Source organism: Carcharhinus amblyrhynchos, chromosome 17 (assembly GCF_965287045.1).
Source record: "Carcharhinus amblyrhynchos chromosome 17, sCarAmb.v2.hapA, whole genome shotgun sequence".
Taxonomy (NCBI): Eukaryota; Metazoa; Chordata; class Chondrichthyes; order Carcharhiniformes; family Carcharhinidae; genus Carcharhinus; species Carcharhinus amblyrhynchos.
The window spans coordinates 1,120,660-1,135,595 of record NC_137340.1 but is presented as its reverse complement, the minus strand read 5'-3'; the positions used below and the strand labels follow the sequence as shown (position 1 = coordinate 1,135,595).

Below are 14,936 nucleotides of genomic sequence, written 5' to 3'. Positions count from 1 at the left end.
AAGCCATTGCGAGGCTTATTTATGCTTACTGGAAGCAACATACAGAGAACAGATCCCTGTGTATGAATGCAAACAAAAGGAACATGTTCCTTTTCTGAATGGAGGAGACTGGGGACATGGCAATGTCTCACTTCTTTTCTTCTGAAGTATAAATTGTCATAACTTGGAATTTGATTTCCTGTATTTGTCCTAACTGCAAGACCCAAAGCTTTGGCAACAGGTCTCTCTTTTCAGTCACGTTCAAGTTCTGAACTAACAAATGACAGGTGTGATGTACTTGGATCTCAAAGCAGCATTCCATAATGTGCCACATGAAAAGGTAATGCATTAAAGATTTGCAGAGTTGGGAGTGATATATTCGAATGGATAGAGGATTGGTTACTGGAAAGAAAACAGAGTAGGAATAAATGGGTCATTTTGAAGGTGGCAGGCCACAAATGGCTCCAGCCATTTACAATTTACATTAATGACTTAGACAAAGAGACTCAGAGTAATGTATTTAAATTTGCTAGTGATAAAGCAGGGTGAGAATGCAAGCTATGAGAGGAACACAAGGTTGAGTGAGTGGCAATAAGATGGTATAATGTAGAGGGCTTTGAAACTGTTAGAATAGAAAGCAGAATATTTTGACAAGGGTGTGAAACTTGTAAATGTTGAGATTCAGAGAGACTTGGATGTACTCATACAAGGAATGTTCGTGTACAGCCACAGCAATTAAATGGTATGTTGGCCTTTTATGCAAGGGGATTGGAAGAAAATAATAAAGTCTTACTACAATCATATGAGGCTTTGGTGAGCATACATCTGGAATTCGAGTGACTGGCAGCCCTTGACATCAAGGTAGCATGTCAAAGTGACAAAAATAAATGAAGGGGCTTGACAGGGTAGATACTGAGAGGTTGTTTCCCTTGGACGGGGAACCTATAGCAAGGGGTCAGCCTTTCAGAATAAAGGGATGATCATTTAGGACTGAGATGTAGAGAAATGTCTTCACTCAAAGGGTTCTGATTCTTTGGAATTCTACCACAGAGGGTTGGAGATGCTCCATCATTGAATACATTTAAGACTGGGATAGGTAAGATTTTTGGTGTTTCAGGGAATTAACGGACATGGGATGCTGAAAGGAAAAGAGAGTTGAAGTCCAGGATCAGCCATGATGATTGACAGAGCAGATTCAAAGGGTCTTATGGTCTTTTCCTGCTTCTATTTGATGTGGTATTAGAAAGGATCTGATTACACTAGGAGTAAAGAGGAGATTTGTTAGCATGCTACTTCAGATGGAGAATTTTAGCAATGAAGAGGATTAAATTAAAGTTCTTTATCATAGAAACCCTACAGTACAGAAAGAGGCCATTCAGCCCATTGAGTCCACACTGACCACAATCCCACCCAGGCCCTGCTCCCATATCCCTACATATTTTACCCACTAATCCCTCTAACCTACGCATCTCAGGACGCTAAGGGGCAATTTTAGCATGGCCAATCGACCTAACCCGCACACCTTTGGACTGTGGGAGGAAACCAGAGCACCTCGAGGAAACCCACGCAGACACGAGGAGAATGTGCAAACTCCACACAGACAGTCACCAAGCCAGGAATCAAACCCAGGTCCCTGGAGCTGCGAAGCAGCAGTGCTAACCACTGTGCTACCATGCTGTCCACATTTGGCACAGAGAAGGCTGAAAACAGACCTAAACAATCCACAGCCAATCAGACCAGGGATCGAAGCTGATCTAGACTAGAAAGGAGAAAGAGAGACCAGAATCAATCTAAAGGAATGCATACCAAATAGTTTCACTGGAACAAACCAACTTTACCAAGCTATCAGTGCAGGCTTGGAGGGCCAAAGAGTCTGTTCCTGTGCTGTAATTTTCTTTGTAATAGAACATAGAACATAGAACATAGAACATTACAGCGCGGAACAGGCCCTTCGGCCCACAATGTTGCGCCGACCAGTCTTATTTTTAAAAAAAAACATTGACCCACTAATCTAAACCACTCCTTTTTCGTCCATAAACCTATCCACCAATCTCTTAAACGCCCCCAAACTAGGCGCATTTACAACTGCAGCAGGCAGGGCATTCCAGTCCCTCACCACCCTCTGGGTAAAGAACCTGCCCCTGACATCCGTCCTATAACTACCCCCCCTTAATTTAAAGCCATGCCCCCTCGTGCTAGCTTTCTCCATCCGAGGAAACAGGCTATCACCATCCACCCTATCTAAACCTCTAATCATCTTATATGTTTCTATAAGATCCCCTCTTAGCCGCCTTCTTTCCAGTGAAAACAACCCCAAATCCCTCAGTCTCTCCTCATAGGACCTCCAATACATGTGTCAAAGCTGCCAGTTTAAAGAACATGCCTCAACTACAGTTACAAGTTCCTTAACTTACCTTAGCCATAGGTACAGATCCAAAACATCATGCACAGCCTCCAAGTGTACAAGGTCCTTGATATTTTTTGGTGGTGTCAGTGGCCAGTTAATGTGCCGACATAACCAGTCAAATGTCAATGGTTCATTCCTGCTGAATTGTCTGGCAAACTGGAGAATTCAAACAGACTCAGAGTTTAAAAACAACAAAATTACATCTGCAAATGTCAAAATGACACATTACCAATGTATTGTGCCATCCATTGTTGAAGAGTCACTTATTCCTGACAGCCTGGTGTCAAAAGCCATTTTGGTGTCTGCAGAAAGTCCAAATTGCTGATTTTATTTATTTAGACAATCAAAATGGTTTGTTTTTCTTCAATCTGCTTCATAATATTGGCTGATATAATTAAGGCAAACACAAAGTAATCACATCTTCTAACACTAATGCAACTGATATCTTTCCCTGTTGTTGATGGTATGTGTGTGTGAAGCATCATCTTATGGGCAGCTATCACCGCAGTTCATGGCCGCCTGATTCGGAACTCATTCCCTGATGTTTCCCTTTTCCTTCCTTTAAAACTTTGTTCAACATTCATCGCTTGTACAGGATTTCAAACCATTCTTAAGAAGCAGAATGGACTAAACGTAGAATTAATTCATTAAGGGCACTACAATCAGATTACAATCATTACAATTAACACATGCAGATTTCAATCTAGAAATACAAACTGCCTTAAATTGCAAAGTCCTTTGGAGCTGCAGCTTATAATTAACCAAACAGAAAGACTAATTGATTACCCTGGTTCTGTGCTGATTACTCCAACCCTGTGTTTTCAGTAATTGAAATTAAATTCACCTTAGTCCCAGATGGCCTGAGGGTCATCACACCTCAGGCAAGGGACAAGGTTGAGAAGGACAACCTCAGCTGGTACAGGAATTGAATCCACGCTGTTGGTGTTGCTCTGTATCACTAACCAGCTGTCCAGCCAACTGAGCTAAACCAACTCCCCAGTTAATAATTAGTGCTTGTGGCTTCGAGGAGCACGGCTGCACCTTAGCAGTACACATTGTGATTTATAAAGTATAAATTTTCTGGCCTTATAAAACAGCATATGACAAGGCTTAATATGAAGGAAGAGAGCAGTTTTTGCAATGGGCAACAAACACCAGTTTAAACAGCAGCAACATTTGACTCTGCATCAATCCAAGACCAGGCTGAGAGGCCGTGACCTTCAAATTAATGACAGTTCTCCAAGATATAGAAACTACCGTCGAAATTTTAATCAGGTTAACAGAAAAGATTAAATTGTTAATATTTTCTATTAGAGGTGTTTTAAATTTTCACCTGATTGGGTAAGCAAACAAAAAAAAGATTGAAAATATCTGAAACTAGCTTTGGACACATCTTCTCCTGCCTTGCCTGCTCTGTTTTCCACATTAGTGATTCAGGGTTGCTTGTTTTTCTAAACCTTGACTCGTTTCTCATTGTTAGTTTCATAGTCCCCTCTTCTCATCTCTGATTTGTATATTCTCCAATTCATCCCTGATTTTACGTTGCTTCAGTTAGTCAATAAACAAACTGCGATGTGTGCGGGCAGACTGTTTCCTGAACTAATTTTGCACATTAATAAATAAATTGTATTATATATTTAAAAACTATTTTCTGATTCACAGAGCTCTCCAATAGTCTGTGGGGTATTAGTCATCCTAAAGGAAATTTCAAGAGTAAGTGAATACATTAAAGCCAACAGACTGATGGAGACAATTACTGGCATCTTCGGTATGGTACAGGAATGGCACGACCACTTAATCCACTTAGTCTCTACTTCAGGAAATTGCTGTTCAGAGTTCCAGAAAAACACAACTTGCCTCACTGATGGCACTCACCTCCCACAGCAAAGGGTGAATGTGTGCTGCAGTGTTAGAGATGCTGTCTTTTAAATTATATGTCAAACTTAGGCTCTGGCTGCTTTCTTAAATAAATGTGCAAGTTCCTGCTGCACTCATTGAAGAACAACAGAGAAGTTCTCTCTAGTATCTGGCCTCTAGTGTCTCTCAATCAATATCACTAAATCATCTCATGATTTATTTTGCTGCTTGTCAGAGCTTGTCATGCACAAATTGGGTGCTGCATTTTCCAATAATGCAGCATCTGCCCTCTACTGACAGGACAGCTGTTTTATTTATATATTTGCTTAATACTGTGTTGAAGTATAGAGGGCCTGACAGCAGGGTATATGAGCCCAGTCAAGGAAAGATTTGTGAGCAACATACCTTTAGAAAAGAGGTGCAGACAAAGGGATGCTTCCTGTTGATTGGCGCAGTGCAGAAGACATATCGTACTCGGAGGTTCAGTGGGATGTGCTGAATCATGTCAGCCAGAAACTTGAAATCATCTATATTGCACACAAAATATAGCCCATCTACTTGCGAGAGGCTTACAAATATATCCTGAAAATTAGATAAAGATACAGAAAAAAAATAAAGAGGCATCACATGAATTTCATATCTGTAGAAAAGCAGCCAGTAAATAAACTGTTCTTATTAAGAGACTTCACAACAAGCTGATCTCGAGTGGCTCCAAATGAAACACTTACAATCAGGTTAGACAAGGTGGCATCAGGCAGCTGATAAGCAAACATCTCAATCTGGTCCGCCGTGGGGTGTAATCCTGCTGCCTTCAAAAATTCACACAGATTAATAAATGAATACTTTCCCCATTTTACCCACTATCAATACTTGCACATTCTCAAAGAGAGTGTTATAAGCTTGCGCACGAGGCAACCCATTCCTCCCCCAAATATAGTCTGAGGGACCATCCTCGCTCATGTCCTCAAAACCCGGTGAGATTGGCCTGTGGAACTGGAAACAAATACAGGCTGCAATGCTTTTAAACTTTGCATTTTACTGAACTTCTCTGGTTAGAAATGTGAGATCCCTGTAATGTGAACTGAAAGGAAACTGTGCAATCCAGGCTCTCAGTAATAAATATGGACACTTATAGTCATAGATAGAGTCAGGGCTTTACATAGAGGCCCTTCGGCCCATCACATCTGTGGCAGCCATCAAGCACCTATCTATTCTAATCCCATTTGCCAGCACTTGGTCCGTAGCCTTGCGTGTTGTGGCATTTCAAGTGCTCATGTAAATGCTTCTTAAATGCTGTGAGGGCTCCTGCCTTGACCACCCTTATCAGGCAGTAAACACAGGACTCAAGGCATAAGCAGAGAACGATTGCTCCAAGCTCATCCCCATACGAAGATAGGAAATAGGAGCAGAAGTCAGCTGCTCAGCCATTCAATAAGACCACGATTCCAAGTTCTCCTTTTTGGTGTTCTCTATCAACAGGATACAACACAAGACAGAGCAGCAGGAGTAAATGACCCTGCAAGCCTGCTCCGCAGATCAAAACAATCATGGCCAATCATTGTCTATGGGCTTTAACTCCAGCTTCCTGCCTGCTCTCCATATCTGTCAATTCCCGGAGGCACCAGAAATCTGCCCATTCAATTTAAATATATTTAACAATGAGCATCTACAACCTGTGGGGTAGAGAATTTCAAACATTCACATCCTTTTAGGATTGGTATGTGGAGAAATTTCTTCACTCAATGATGGGTCCCATATTCTGAGACTATGTTCCCTTTTTAAATTCCCTGACCAAGGGAAACAATCTCAGCATCGACACTGTCACGTCTCTTCAGAATTTTATTCAAATAACATAGGCGCAATTTACTTAGCCTCTCAAGAGGACAACCCCATCATGCCAGAAACCAATTTATGAACCTTTGCTATACCACCTCCATTACAGGTATATCCTTTCTTTAATGTGGAGACCAAAACTGCAGACAGCATTCCAGATGTAGTCTCACCAAAACCCTGTACAATTGTGGCAGGACACCAATTCCTTTGTACACCAATTCCTTTGTAATAATTGCTTGCTGTACCTGCATGCTAACCTATTGTGTTCTTTGTACAAATGTACCCAAGAATATCATTTATAAGTCATATCTTTTGAAAACTATTCTGCTTTTCCATTCTTGCGACCAAATAACTTCACATTCCCTACATTATACTCCAGCTGTTATTTTGCTGCTCGCCCATGTTATCTGCCTACATCACTTAGCAGTCTCTCTGTATCCTACCCACAGCTTACCTTTTCATCTAGCTTTACATCATCAACAAACTGGATACATTACTGTTTCTTCAATTATTAAAATAGATTGTAAATGAGGTCTCAAAACTTGTCCATTAACCAATCATCTTATCCATGCTATAGTTTGTAGCTTACATGACTTATAGTTTGTAAGGTCTTCTTGTGGTTTATAGTTTGTCAGGGTATAGTCTGTGGTAACAAGCACCAGGGAAGAAGGACCCTAGAGTAATTGATATTATCTTATGTTAACTAGCTTCCGAAGGTGTAATTCAAAGCTGGAAGTCATGGCAGGAGAGCTCAAAGCCATGGTGTGCTTCTCTTGCTCCATGTGGGAAGCCAGGAATATTTCCATTGCCCGGGACCAGCTGGCGTGCAAGAAATGTCTCCAACTGCAGATCCTGGAAGCCCGAGTTTTGGAATTGGAGAAGCGGCAGGGGGCATTGTGGAGCATCCGTGAAGTGGAGAGCATTGTGGATATTACGCATACAGGGGTAGTCACATTGCAGGCCAAGGCTTCCCTGGCAGCAAGGGAATGGGTGTCTACCAGGCAGAGCAAGAGGACTAGGCAGGCTGTGCAGCAATCTCCTGTGGCCATTCCCCTGAAAAACAGATATACTGTTTTGGATACTGTTGAGTGGAATGGCCATCAGGAAAGCAGCAAATACAAATTTGTTGCATCACGTTTCGCTCTGCTGCAGAGCGGAGGTGTAAAAAGTGTGGGGATGCAATAGTTATAAGGGATTCAGCTGTAAGCAGAACAGACAGGTGTTTCTGTGGCTGCAAACCTTGTATACCAGTCACTGAAAGCAAGCACGCAGGTACTGTAGGCTGTAAAGGCAGCAAATGATATGTTGACCTTGCAAGAGGATTCAAGTACAGGAGCTGGGATCCTTTGCTGCAATTATACAGAGCCTTGGTAAGGCCTTATCTGGAGTATTGTGCGTGGTTTGGGTCTCCTTATCTGAGGAAGGATATTCTTACAGTGCAGTGGTTTACCACTGATTCCTGGGATGGTGGGACTGACATGAAGAGAAACTGAGTTGGTTAGGGTTATATTCGCTGCAATTTAAAAGATACAGGGAGATCTCACAGAATGGCGGCACGGTAGCACAGTGGTTAGCACTGCTGCTTCACAGCTCTAGGAACCTGGGTTTGATTCCTGGCTCAGGTCACTGTCTATGTGGAGTTTGTACATTCTCCTCGTGTCTGCGTGGGTTTCCTCCGGGTACTCCGGTTTCCTCCCACAGTCCAAAGATGTGCTGGTTAGGTTGATTGCCATGCTAAAAAAATGCCCCTTAGTGTCCTGGGATGTGTAGGTTAGCGGGATTAGTGGGTAAAATAGGTAGGGAGATGGGGGTGGAGCCTGGGTGGGATTGTGTTTGGTGCAGACTCGATGGGCCGAAGGGCCTTTCTGCACTGTAGGGCTCTATGATTCTATGATATGAAACCTATAAAATTCTAACAGTACTAGATAAGATAGATGCATCAATCTTTGCCATGAACATTCCCAGTGACCAAGTTTGCAAAGCTCTCTGGGACAGAGAATTCCAAAGATTCATCACATTCTGAGTAAAGAAATTGCTCCTCATTTCAGTCCTAAATGGTCTGCCCCTTATTCTGAGACTGCGTCACCCAATTTCCCCCCACTTGCCAAGGGAAACTTCAGTCCTCCTTTAAGAATTTTGTATGCTTCATTTAAATCACCCTTCATTTTTTGACAGATTATAGGCTCAGTCTCCTCACAGAACAATTTTGCTAACCTAGGAATTAGTCTGGTTACTCTTTGTTGCACTTCCTCTATGGTAACTATATCTTTCCTTGGTGAGGAGGCACAACTACATGATATTGCAAATGTGGTGTCATCAAGGCTGAATGGAATTGCAGAAGGACATCATAAGTCAGAAGAACTAGGAGCAGGAGTCGACCATCTGGTCCCCCGAGCCTGCTCACCATTCAATAAGACCATGGCTGATCTTTTCGTGGACTCAGCCCCACTTCCTCATCCGCTCACCATAACCCTTAATTCCTTTACTGTTCAAACATTTATCTATCCTTGCCTTAAAAACATTCGATGAGGTAGCCTCAACAGCTTCACTGGGCAGGAATTCCACAGATTCACAACTCTAAGTGAAGAAGTTCCCCCTCAACTCAGTCCTAAATCTGCTCCCCCTTATTTTGAGGCCATGCCCCCTAGTCTTAGTTTCACCTGCCAATGGAAACAATTTCCCTGCTTCTATATTATTTATTCCCTTCATAATCTTATATGTTTCTACAAGATCTCCCCTCATTCTTCTTAATTCCAATGTGTATAGTCCCAGTCCACTCAGTCTCTCCTCATAAACCAATCCTCTCAACTCCGGAATCAACCTAGTGAATCTCCTCTGCACCCCCTCCAGTGCCAGTATATCCTTTCTCAAGTAAAGAGAGCAAAACTGTACACAGTACTCCAGGTATGGCCTCACCAGCACCTTATACAGCTGCAACATAATCTTGCTGTTTTTAAACTCCATCCCTCAAGCAATGAAGGACAAAATTCCATTTGCCTTTTTAATTACCTGCTGCACTTGCCAACCAACTCCTTGAGATTCCTGCACAAGGACACCCAGGTCCCTCTGCACAGCAGCATGCTGCAATTTTTTACCATTTAAATAATAGTCCATTTTGCTGTTATTCCTACCAAAATGGGAGACCTCACATTTACCAACATTGTACTCCATCTGCCAGACCCTTGCTCACTCACTCAGATTATCTATATCCCTTTGCAGACTTTCAGCGTCCTCTGCACACTTTGCTGTTCCACCCATCTTACTGTCATCTGCAAATTTTGACACACTACAGTTGGTCCCCAACTCCAAATCATCTCTGTAAATCATAAACAATTGCAGTCCCAACACTGATCCCTGAGTCACTGATCGCCAACGAAAAAACACCCATTTACCCCCACTCTTTGCTTTCTGCTAGTTAACCAATCCTCTATCTATGCTAATACATTACCTGTAACACTGTGCACCTTTATCTTATGTTGCAGTCTTTGGTACAGCAACTTGTCAAATGCCTTCTGGAAATCCAGATGTACCACATCTACAGGTTCCCCACTGTCTACTGCACATGTAATGTTCTCAAACATCTTTTCTCCTGTACTCAAAGTTCTGTTACAATAATGGCCAACATACCATTTGCCTTCTTGATTGCTGTACCAACATGTTAGCTTTCAGTGACTCAGGAACAAGGACACCTCTCCCTCCCTGATGTTCCACAATGTCTACAATTCAGACTCCAACTCATCAATTCAGAGCCAAATTTTGTCAAGCTGCAGATACTTACTGCAGATTCTGGTTGTCAGGACTGCACTACATTCTGTGGAGATGCCGGTGTTGGACTGGGGTAAACACAGTAAGAAGTCTCACAATACCAGGTTAAAATCCAACAAGTTTTTTTGATAGTAAACCCACAAGCTTTTGGAACGCTGTTCCTTCATCAAGTGAGTGGAAAGTTCTGATCAGAAAGAGAGCATATAAAGATTATATTAGAATGCGGATTCTAATCAGTATTCTGTAAACTGTGTGTGCCTTTATATGCCTTGTTTCTGATTAGAACCTTCCACTCAGCTGACGAAGGAACAGCATTCCGAAAGCTTGTGGGTTTACTATCAAATAAATTAGTTGGACTTTAATCTGCTGTTGTGAGATTTCTTACTGCACTACACTCCACAGATTACCACATAAGACAGTCATGGCACACCACCGTTCCTACCATACCTCAATCAATTAGTCAGTTACTAAAATCAATACGGCTGGAGCAACAGAAAGTTACAATCTACCTTGGAGATAAAGGAAGACTCAACTGCTGCCAGTGGTTGAAATAAAGGTAGAAAAAGGAGCACCTTTTTGCCATTCAGCACCAAATTCCCACATGTAACATCCCTAAATCCAAAACTTTAATTTTCTTTTCATTTGTTCTTGATCTATGTGCCAAACTGATTAAGCAATATATTATGCCCATCTTTGTTGCCTCAAGAACACGTAATGTGAGACTGGAGTCACATGTACAAAGGAACCTATTAGACTTTTTTTGATGGTCTGGTAGATTTAACAAATTCAATTGCCCGATTTACCGTGATGAGATTTGAATTCGTACCCAAAGTTATTAATTCAGGTTCTTAGTCACTCATTCTAACGTGCCTTACAGACTTGTCCTCCTCCCTGAAGCTTGTGCTAATATCATTGCATTCAAAAGGGTCTCAACATTATGGAATTCCTCAGTTTTCCCTTCCTAGACAATGGTAAGACTCAGTGACACCTGCCTACTTCCTTGTCTCTCCTCTATTCACTGTGGTCCCCAGCACAGCTGACCTTGGCTCTCATCCTGCTTTCTAAGTAATGATCACCTCGATGGGTTCGACAGTTCTGCTCAGGATCTCTTGGAGTACTGGAAGGTCATCACGATGCATTGTAGTAACTTCCCCTTCGTTAAAGGCTGAGCTGAATCTGCCAGCTCTCCCGGCAATCTGCAGAGCCTGTGAAGTGGTTATCCTGTCCATCTCCTTCTCGCCCTTCTCATTTATACTGGGTTTCACCAGAGAATTGAAAATGATGCGTTTTATGCTCCTAAATAAAACAGAGAGAATGTTGTGCTAACAGATTATTAGATGGAAAGGCGAGGTTCCTCCCTGCCCAGTGATCCACAGTGGAGGCAGCTTCATATTACAGGGCACCCTCTGGTAAAGGTGACAAGGAGAATGAACAAACAGGTAAAGCTTCTGCTCCTTTCTGGACTGCATGTGCCGCTCAGCCACTGAACTCAGTTCAACTGGCTACAGATGCTCACTCAAAGAATGACCCAATGAGGTGTGTTTTGATCAGCGTTTATCTTAATGGGAGGAGATAACAACCATGAAAGTAAGCTGTGAACTGTACTTCAGCATGAGTCACTGGGCAGAGGGGAAAGAACAGAATAAAGTCTGTAGTATACTCACAGATTCAAACCCATCCCAATGGCATCAGTAGCGACCATGATTTTACAGGAATCTTCAGGATCATTGAATTTCTTTGCTTGAGCCAACTTTGTTCCTAAGGTCAAGGACACAGACATCTTCAGTAAATTGGACCATGTTAGTGAGGACACCCAGTGTAACTACCCAAACACCCAGTGGCCAATATCACTTTGAGAGTCTTATTAGTGGTTTAGTGTGTCCAGTTGTGTCAGTATTCTGGCAGGATCGGGTGACCCCGTGGTTAGCACTCCTGCCTCACAGCGCCAGGGACCCAGGTTGAATTCCGGCATTGGGTGTCTGTCTGTGCGGAGTTTGCATGTTCTCCCTGTGTCTGCTTGGGTTTCCTAACACTCCAAAAACATTACGGGGGGACTAGCTGTGTAAATACATGGGGTTATGAGGATAGGGCCTGGGTAAGATGCTCTGTCAGAGTTGGTGCAGACTCGGTGGACTGAGTAACCTCATTCTGCACTATCGGGATTCTTTGATGAGAAAATTCAGCACCAGTTCAAATCCTGTTGTGATTCTAGATATCTCTGAGACATCCCGAGATCCACACTCAAGTGCATCGTGTCACTACATGTATAATATCAACTTCTCTCTCTAGCAGCACTGACTCATGCCAAAATGGACAATTTCACATTTGTTTCCTATACTTTGCTTAGAATTATAGAGGTTTACAGCATAGAAACAGGCCCTTCAGCCCCACTTATCCATGCTGCCCAGTTTTTTCACTAAGCTAATCCCAAATGCCTGCTTTTGGCCTATATCACTCGATACCCATCTTACCCATGTAACTGTCTAAATGCTTTTTAAAAGACAAAGTTGTACTCGCCTCTACTACTACCTCTGGCAGCTTGTTCCACCCTCTGTGTGAAAACATTGCCCCTCTGTACCCTTTTGTATATCTCCCCTCTCACCTTAAACCTATACTCTCTAGTTTTAGACTCCCCTACTATTGGGAAAAGATATTGACTATCTAGCTGATCTATGCCCCTCATTATTTCATAGACTGCAATAAGATCATCCCTCAGCCTTCTACGCTCCAGAGAATAAAGTCCCAATCTATTAAGCCTTTCCTTATAACTCAAACCATCAAGTCCCGGTAGCAGTCTAATAAACCTCTTCTGCACTCTTTCTAGTTTAATAATATCTTTTCTATAATAGGGCAACCAGAACTGCACACAGTATTCCAAGTGTGGCCTTACTAACGACTGGTACACTGCAACAAGACGTTCCAACTCCTGTATTCAATGTTCTGACCAATGAAACCAAGCATGCTGAAATGCCTTCTTCACCACTCTGTCCAGCTGTGACTCTTTTGCCCTTTATGTATTTGCAGAATCCCTTTGGATTTTCCTTTGCCTTATCAGCCAAAGGAATCTCGTGTCCCCTTTTTGCCTTCCTGATTTTTCTCTTAACTCTACTTCTACGCCTCCTATACTCTTCAAGGGATTCACTTGATCCCAGCTGCCTATGCATATCATGTGCCTCCTTCTTCTTCTCGACCAGGGCCTCAATGACCCAAATCATCCAGGGTTCCCTGCCAGCCTTGCCCTTCACTCCAAGCAGAATGTGCTTACCCTGAACCCTGGTTAACACACTTTTGAAAGCCTCCCGCTTACCAGACATCCCTTTGCCCTCCCACAGCCTCCCACTCATTGACTCTGTCTACGCTTCCCGTTGCCTCGGCAAATCAGCCAGCGTAATTAAGGACCCCACGCACCCTGGACATTCTGTCTTCCACCTTCTTCCTTCAGGAAAAGATGCAAAAGTCTGAGGTCAGCGACCAACCAACTCAAGAACAGCTTCTTCCCTGCTGCTGTCAGACTTTTGAAGGGACCTACCTTGCATTAAGTTGAACTTTCTCCATACTCTAGATATGACTGTATCACTACATTCTGCACTTTCTCGTTTCCTTCTCTATGAATGGTATATTTTGTCTGTATAGTGCATAAGAAACAATACTTTTCACTGTATGTTAATAAATATGACAATAGTAAATCAAATCAAAATCAAAGACTCCTCCATTTAACTTCTGAAAGTTCCTGCCAGATACCATCAAAATTGGCCCTTGCCCCAATTTAGAATTTTTAACTTTTGAGCCAGACCTATCATTCTCCATAGCTATCTTAAAACTAATGGGGTTATGGTCACTGGTCCCAAAGTGATCCCTCACTAACACTTCTGTCACCTGCTCTTCCTTATTTCCCAAGAGGGGGTCAGGCTTTGTCCCTCTCTAGTCAGGCCATCCACATACTGAATGAGAAATTCCTCCTGAATAACTAAACAAATTTCTCTCCATCCAACACTAATCCTATGGCTGTCCCAGTCAATGTTGGGAAAGTTAAAATCCCCTACTATTACCACCCTATTTTTCTTTGAGCTGTCTGTAATATCCTTACATATTTGCTCCTTAATTTCCTGCTGACTATTTGGGGGCATATAGTACAATCCTATCAAAATGATTTCCCCCTTCTTATTTCTCAGGTCCACCCATATAGATTCAGTGGCCGAACGTGCCACACAATTGCCAGACAAAGATTATCTCCAACAAGAGAGAATTTAACCATTGCCCCTTGACATTCAATGGCATTACCATCACTGAATGCCCCACTGTCAACATCCTGGGGCTAACCAATGAGCAGAAACTGAATCAGACCAGCCATATAAATACTGTGGCTCCCAGAGCAGGTCAGAGGCTAGGAGTTCTACAGCAAGTAACTCACCAGCTGACTCTTCAAAACCTGTCCATCATATAAGGCACAATTCAGGAGTGTATTGGAATATTCTCCACTTGACTGAATGAGTGCAGCTCCAACAACACCCAAGAAGCTCAACACTATCCAGGACAAAGTAGCCCGCTTGATTGGCACCTCGTCCACAAACTTCCAATCCCCCCACCACCTACAAACAGTGGCAGCAGTGTGTACCATCTACAAGATGCACTGCAGGAACTCATCAAGGTTCTTTAGGCGTCACCTTCCAAACTCATTACTATCTAGAAGGACAGGAGCATCAGATACCTTGGAAAACAACCACCTGGAGGCTCCTTCCCAACTTGGAAATATATTGCTGTTCCTTCACTGTCACTGGGTCAAAATACTGGAACTCCCTCCCTAACAGCACCATGGGTGTACCTACACCACAAACCCTGCAGCAATTCAAGGCGGCAGCTGACCATCACCTTCTCAAGGGCAACTAGGAAGAGCAATAAATGCTGGGTCTAGCCAGCAATGATCACATCAATAAATGGGTGCCATTCTAGTCATCCACGCTGAGCAACCAGAGCAAAGCCTAACCTTAGGACCAGTTGAACCAAACAGCCATTCCTGTGTAGTATGACTATAAAAGACTGGCAATAATATATCCCTCTCTGGCTGAAAATGATCCATGGAACTAGTACCTACTGT

General features: G+C 42.8%; 1 protein-coding gene across 4 annotated transcripts in view; it reads right to left on the bottom strand.

Annotated features, from left to right (window-relative positions):
* Positions 1–14,936, bottom strand: part of supv3l1 (SUV3-like helicase) — a 62,742-nt gene that overhangs the window by 11,612 nt on the left and 36,194 nt on the right. For all 4 annotated transcript variants that reach the window (XM_080205373.1, XM_080205376.1, XM_080205375.1 and 1 more), the window contains 5 exons: positions 11,506–11,599; positions 10,918–11,137; positions 4,972–5,052; positions 4,649–4,825; positions 2,394–2,542 (listed from right to left, as the gene is read on the bottom strand). In XM_080205373.1, the coding sequence (XP_080061499.1) occupies positions 2,394–2,542; positions 4,649–4,825; positions 4,972–5,052; positions 10,918–11,137; positions 11,506–11,599 (721 nt within the window). The remainder of the gene's footprint in view (positions 1–2,393; positions 2,543–4,648; positions 4,826–4,971; positions 5,053–10,917; positions 11,138–11,505; positions 11,600–14,936) is intronic.